Below are 7535 nucleotides of genomic sequence, written 5' to 3'. Positions count from 1 at the left end.
AAGAGGAGACTCAATATTACTCAAATGCTTTCGTGTTCATGTTGACTGTTTACCTTGAAAAGGAAACAAAATTTAATGAGATTGACTGGAAATTGAATATATCGACATTGCACAATTTCGGTCACTCCATGAATTGCCTCTTTTTGTTATCACAGCATGCACATGTTTACAACTTACACTGTACTTGATCGATTAAACTATATGAAATACTTGGTTGAAATTAATGATCTAACTCTACCATAATCATCAGTCAACACTTTCTATTTTTGGTATACGAATCTGTTCTATCCATTGAATAGAGTCAAGGTTTAGGATGCCTAAGCAGCAATCAGATAATACAATTATCAGAATAATGACATATTATCCTCAAGGCCCGAATGGGTAACATTCACACATATAGCCACTATCGTGGAGTTCCAAATTGCATAAGTAAAATTCCACACTGTCATTTAACCTGTAAAATTCAGAAACTCCATGATAGTGACTATTTTTCAATTACAGAGCTGAAAAGCGACCAATAGGTGTTAATTCTGCGGAAGGAACACGTTATCTTTGGGGGCCATTGCAAGGCCCAAATGCTTTATACCAGATCAAACGTTTGGGCCTATGGTAGCTATTAACAGAGAAACTGGCAATCTGCTAATTGCGGAGCTCAAACATAGAAACGAAAATGTACTGCTAGTTGATTAATTAACAAAGCTGTTTTTCTATATCTTTTTATACATATAAAGCGCCAAATTCAAGAATGAACATACCATAACTCTACTCATCTGTGTATTTGCGCCAAATGTCATGGCCATTAAGTTTTACTGACCATCAATGTTCATATTCTATACCTTAAATTCCTTAAACATGCACATAAGCAGAGACATATATACCTTAAGAGAGACGGCTTCCGTTATCAGCCAACAGTACGCGCCGGGCTCATTCTTTTCCTCCTTTCACTAAAGCTACGACTCGAGAGCAACCTTGGAAGACAACATTGTGATGGCTTCGATGATTTGACATACTCTTCATTGGGAGTTCTTTCGCTGTAACACACAGACGCATAAGGTGTCCCAGGTGTGGATCTTGGTGGGAGTCGATCACTAGTAAATGCTGTTTCCATTTTTGTACTCGTATCATTTTGGTTGTCTGCAGCATTTTGCTCATTGACCTGCTCCTGCTCATTTCTCAAGCTTTCACTGAAAAGTTCAGACAGTCTCTTCTTTTTTTCCTGTGGGGGTGATTGCTGAAGAGAGGTAGGGGCAGCTTTGTCACCTTCTAAATTTCCAGCCAAGCTGGGATGCACAGGTGTATTCCCACGAGAAGGCGTAAAATCTGCAATCAAATCAAGAGAGTATTAAAAAAAGACCATGACACGTAAACAAGAAATGGCTGCTAAATGGGGAGTCGCAAGGGTGTAACAAGCACTTTTTCGAAAATAAGAAAACTGATAATACAGCCAGACCTCTCTATATCAACAATCCAATATATAACATTTCACTATAACGGCCAAATTTTTTTGGAACTGATTTTTTGTTTATGTTCTATGACATGTTCTCTATGACCAAATTTCACTATAGTAGCCAAAAAATATCGGAACAAACAACGTTGTTATAGAGAGGTTTGACTGTACTTGAATAGTACTGCTTCTGTAGCCTGGATCTCCTCCAGGTGAATCATTAGGCACTACCAGTGACTCGATCAAAATACAATAAATAAAGTGCCATTTGTAGCTTATGAGACCGTTGGGGACATGGAAAGGATCAGGGAAAAGATGGAAGAACATGAAGCATCATTAGTTGATTGCTTTCCTTTTGGTGTAAATAGGAATATAGTGCAGATGCTGACAATATTTGTACCTCGCAGACTTGAAAACTCTTTTGTTTTTTGTTGTACGTACTCAGCACACTCTTAGTGCTAATCATTGATGAAATTTTCCTTAAATGATCAAGAAAAAATGAAGCATCATCAGTTGAAGCACAAATCTTACCTCCATTCACACTAAGGAAGTCATCTTCACAATCTGAATCCAACCAAGCCTGCGAATCAAAGAAGGTCTCCTCTTTACTACCTACAAGAAAGAAATGTCTCTGATTCTCAGATAAAGTATGCAATTATATTACACGACCGCACACTTAAACACACTATGCAGGAAGAAACTTCATCTCTCTGCAAGGTAAGCTGTTTCATATAGTGAATCTAAATGGCACTTTGAGAAACTAGAGAAGAAAGTTGAAAAGAAGGATACACCGTGTCTTTAACGTTACTGAACCAGAAGGCCTCATATTCAATATTCAAAATAATATTATCTAATACAGATAAACTGATAAAGAGAAATGAGATTGGTAGGGAATATTCATTGGTAACCAATATAGCTTAGGTTTTCAATGTGTAATAGTAGGATGCACAAAAGGATAAATGATTTTCAAGAAATAGAGCTATTATTGGGCACATGATCAAGAACACAAGGTGATGCAATGGAATGCTTGACAAGGATAGATCTAGTATCCTTGACTGACCTTTTTCATTTGTTTGATTCTTTTATTACCTAAAATCTGTTGTTTTCAGCTTTGAAACTCGGAGAATAATGAGTCTGCACTTCCCTCTTTCCCCACTTAAATACCAAACTTGATTCGTAGCAGAATTCAAACTCAAGACCGACCACACAACTGGCTGTTGTACTACCTTTGTCATTGAACGGAAGGCCCGAGGGTTTCTTTTTATCCATAGAACAGGAAAATTGTCTTCTATTTATTGATTATTATAGGTAGATAGAAGATGGCATCATAGACCCACAACAATATGTCAAACGAGGGAAATTGTGTTACCACAAACATCAACCTCAGCTCAAGACATCTGAAAGAACATTCTAATACAGTAGCAAGATAATTCACTTAGATATGGAGACATTGATGAAAAGAACTATTAAGACATGAACTACAATTTCCATTGGACCATCATATGTTGATGTAAAGTTCCATAGGACCATCAAATTCTAGAATATACCACTTTGTATTTTACGTATACGAAGTACTTATTAAAGGTATAGACTTACTATTTTCTTTTTCTTTTATGGTGATATTTTAAGTTACTTTTGCAATGGTTGTCTCCAGAAATAAAAAGTTGCCTTGCACCATGACAACATGTGCTGCAGAGGCCCCATCAACCGAACAATTTTTGGCATTATACAAGATTCTAAAATAGTTTCTTGTTCAATCAGTAGTATTTCTTACTTCTACAAAGGGAATTGAAAGCTACTCTGCAAATTACAAAAAAGCATACATAAAATATACACATAAAATTGTTGTTTTCAAGCCACCAACCTCAATTCAACTGTTCTGATAAGAACAGTTATACTTCTGATAACAACAACAGTTAGTTCAACTAATTTAATAAAATATGCCTAAATGATTTCCATCAAATCAAACAGATTGCCTCCTTAATAAATTTGAAATTTATGAGTTCTTAACTGCCACCGAACCCATAACTTGTCTTAGTTTTTTTTACATAGATTTTCTAATACAAATACAGGGTCTAAACAAAAGCTAACTCCGCCCCTGATTAACATAAGCAAGAATCTGACAAACTCAAGAGTTTCACAATCAAAATTCAGAAAAATGTTAACCATCAATTGGTAAAGACACCAACTTTTCCATTTTTTTCACTACCCAAAGGAAAGAGAAGCAATAAAAAAGCACAAAGGAACAGAATAAATGTTAAACAACATATATAACAGAGTTTTCTGCTGTAAAATCAAGAAACAGAAGAGTAATAGAATGGTACCAAAATCAGGAAAGCTATTAACAGACTTGAGTTGGAGATCAGTAGTGGGTTTATCTTTGATAGGTGATGGAATCACAAGCTTATCATTTTTAGAACCAAAAAAAGGACGAAATTTCATGGCTGATTCAGAGTCTTTGTGAACTGATACACATGAACCCATTTGCTAAAAAACACAACCACCCTCTTTGTTACAATCACAAATTAATCCATGAAAACAAAATTTGTGGAATAGAAAGAGCAAAAGTGAAGTAGAAGTGAGAGAATACTGAAAACAGGGGAATAGCAAAGGGCAATGTTGCGTTACTCATAAAGGCATAGAAAAATTGGGACTTGAAAGCGAAGTTATTGGTTGGGATGAGTAGGATTGGTCCCACTCCAAAAATTGGAATCATTATAATTTACTGTGCCTTTGGCTTCCCATATATAGTGTTTAGGATATTATTATTCTTTTACTTATTATAAAAGTAAAAGAATACAAGAACAGTAGAACCAGGTGAATGATGAGCGGGAAAAGGTCTATGAGTGGGAACTCAAATCATTGATTCGATTAGTATAAATTTATCACTTAAAAGGTTTGGTGTTTCTTATTAAATATAATAATATAGATACGGGGTTAAATTCTAATCTTTCATTATAAGGACATAGATTACAAACATCTCACCATATCCTAATGAAACATGCAATCTTTGTAGTTTTGACTATGAAATTAATTTGATAGTCCTTGACAAATGTTTCATATCTTATTTATAAAATATTTTGGTTTTTTATAAATAAAGAAACTGGAAATGACACACAATTTTTTTTTTCACAAATTGTTTTTAATCCATTCAAATTATAAAAAATATAATGTTCTTCCGGAATTATATGCCGTTTACAATTATTATCATGTGATGGCTACACAGGAATGTGGTTGGCAAAGTGGCAAGTCTATGGCTTCAGCTTTGTCCAGATTCCCTTTTTTCTTAAGTCTACTTTTTGCTGCTGGGAAAATGTCTTATTGTGAATTTTCTTTTTTCTTTTGTGGTTTTTACCCGTGTGGGAGAATTATAAAGAAAACACTTTTTGGTATAATTTCTTGGTACTTTGATACTCAAGTTGTGTTTCACGTTTAGGAATAAACGGGTGTACATATTTCTTTACTAGACGAAAATGATTTTATAACTATTTTTTGTATATAATTTTCAGACTTTTATATAATATACAATGATATAGGATTAAGAGTAAATTTGTCAAGGGCTAAAATCAATTGACCTCATGTTAACCATAAGTCTTGGGTTCAGCCCAAAGAATACTTTATTTTTCAAAATAATATTTTCGGGGAGAAAAGATATGTAGTTGAGGGGATGGTGACAACATTAAATAGAACATTTGTTTTTCCGCTCTGTCTTTTCTACAAGGGCAATACGCAAATTAAATGAACATGGATGCATGGTGTTTAATAGTTTGGTCCTGACACTGCGAAGTCGTAAATTTGTAACTACCCTATCCTGCTGCAAGAATAAGACATGCAAGTAATATGGTCTACTTCTATTAAACGTAAGTTCTATATAGTATTAAAGCCTTATCTACTGAACTTTATTACTCCTTCAAACAAGTAGAAAAAAAAAAAAAAAAAAGGTTGTATATATAGAACTTTATTTCTGTCGTCTCTATTTAATTACGAGTACAAATATATACTTTCTATAACAAAGACTCGCATATAACAACAACTTGTATATAACAGAAGTTTTTCGGAACCGATTTTTTATGTTATATTTTACTTATAATAATAGCATTTCACCTATAACAAAGAATACAAATGCTAACTTTATAACAATACGCTCTTTGTAAAATTACCCTCCATATAACAGCTATCTTCTTTTTTTGGTAATATAATAATTGACCATCTTTATAAAAATAGAATATTCATGATTACTAATAATAAGCGTATAGATTTTGACCAAATATTTGATCATTTCATACACTATTTATGACAAAAAATATCATATAAATATGTATATTTTCATTATGAAACGATTGTCCTTCATTGTACAAAGTGTGATTAAGCTTAGAATTTGATAAATAAAAATGAAAATTAGAATTTATGCCTCTTTTTTGCCTATAACAGAACTATTATTTAAATGTGAAATCTAATAGGTGTATAATGGTTCTCTATAACAATGGTGAAAAATTTACTCCACGATGCTTGTTATAGAGAGGTTTGACTGTAGTTGCTTATTATCTGTATAGATAAAAAATGAAATTTTAAAAAGTCTACGTCGATATATAGTGTAAAACATTGATGAGAATATGATAGATAACAGTTTCTTTACTATCCTAATTGAAGTGACGAAAGATATCAAGCTAACTTTCAAATGAAAATTCTGAATTCATAATTTCAAAACAAAATAAGTTTAATAATAAAAATATTAAATATTGAACTCGATTAATTTTAAATTTTAAATAGGCTTATGCATCTGTCTATATGTTAGCCCTCGAATTGAACCTGAGCAATACTTATGATTATGACTCGTGAATCCTAACATATAATTACTGATTTAGTTTCATTCCGCTTTATCAATCACTGCTAATTTGACCATCAACGAGAAGCCAGTAGTAGCCTATTTGATTCATATAATTACTGATTTAGTTTCATTCCGCTTTATCAATCACTGCTAATTTGACCATCAACGAGAAGCCAGCAGTAGCCTATTTGATTAATACTTTTTGTTAGGGGTGTACAAAGTAAACCGACAAACCGCACCAAACCGATAAACCGAGAAAAAAACCCGACTAGTGGTTTGGTTTGACTTGGTTTGGTGTTGAAAAAATAAACCCGACCATAATTGGTTTGATTTGATTTTAGCTAAAAAAAGTCAAATCGAACCAAACCAACCCGACATTACATGTATTCAGTTTTTAAAATATTTATTTGTAATGTAATTTATAAATATTTCTTAAATTTTTTCGTAGTTTTTTATCTATTATCATATTATTCGAGTCAACTTAAATTTTGAATGTCATAAGTTTATATCATATGGATGTTAATGTAACTCAAATAAAATCAAACCAAAACCAACTCAACACTAATGCACAAAAGAAATTCAATCTACCACTAAGAATGACAATAATGTTGGATATCTATTCTTTAATTTTGTATAATTGGTTTAGGGAATGAAAATACATAGCTGAAGTTTTTTTCCTTTGTCATGTAACTAATACTTGTTAGCTGTACTTATTTTAGATGACTTAGTATTTTTAGATTATGGTCATTTTCTTTAGGCTTATTAATTAGCAATATCTATTTTAACCGATTTTATTATCTTTTGTTGAATATTTAATACAATGTCATCACTCTTACTCACATTTTATGTTATTTTCTTAAAAACACCTTAATTATATAGTTATATCTTACTAGACTAAAGAAATATTTAAAGAATGTTTGGATGGAGAACTTATGCCTATAAAAATTTATTTGCACTTATAAAAATTAAAAAAAATAAGTTGGGGTAATCTAACTTATTTTTTTTTGCTTATAAGCTTTAGATAATTTAAGTCAAATAATTATTATTTTTTTGAGAACTTATTTTAAGCACAAAATAATTTTAAGTTTGTAACCAAAACATTTCAAAAAAAAAAGTTCGAAAACGGTATTTATAAGCAACTTATAAGCCAATCCAGACGGGCTCAAAGTAAAAGTGTATATGTTTTGTATCAAGACTATTCCGGAAAAAAAAACCCGAAAAACCCGAGAAAATCCGAGGTTGAAAAACCCGAATTTTATTGAT

General features: G+C 32.2%; 1 protein-coding gene across 1 annotated transcript; it reads right to left on the bottom strand.

The window, feature by feature from the left end:
* Nucleotides 1–662: 662 nt before the first annotated feature.
* Nucleotides 663–4087, bottom strand: LOC132036225 (uncharacterized protein At3g27210). The gene is made up of 3 exons (XM_059426507.1): nt 3769–4087; nt 1976–2056; nt 663–1320 (listed from the first exon to the last, which is right to left on the bottom strand). The coding sequence occupies exons 1-3, from the start codon at nt 3926–3928 to the stop codon at nt 902–904; spliced, it is 660 nt and encodes a 219-aa protein (XP_059282490.1). The 5' UTR covers nt 3929–4087; the 3' UTR covers nt 663–901.
* Nucleotides 4088–7535: the final 3448 nt, after the last annotated feature.

Source organism: Lycium ferocissimum, chromosome 11 (genome assembly GCF_029784015.1).
Source record: "Lycium ferocissimum isolate CSIRO_LF1 chromosome 11, AGI_CSIRO_Lferr_CH_V1, whole genome shotgun sequence".
In the NCBI taxonomy this organism is placed as follows: Eukaryota; Viridiplantae; Streptophyta; class Magnoliopsida; order Solanales; family Solanaceae; genus Lycium; species Lycium ferocissimum.
Note: the sequence above shows the minus strand (reverse complement) of the source record. Positions and strands in the feature narration are given on the sequence as shown.

Bases quoted from the DNA above. Each gene is read 5' to 3' on its own strand.
- LOC132036225 (XM_059426507.1), bottom strand. From the start codon at position 3,928: ATGGGTTCATGTGTATCAGTTCACAAAGACTCTGAATCAGCCATGAAA. The intron at 2,057-3,768 runs GTACCATTCTAT...TCTTTCTTGTAG, and splicing joins TAATAGCTTTCCTGATTTTG to GTAGTAAAGAGGAGACCTTC. The intron at 1,321-1,975 runs GTAAGATTTGTG...ATTTGATTGCAG, and splicing joins CTTCCTTAGTGTGAATGGAG to ATTTTACGCCTTCTCGTGGG.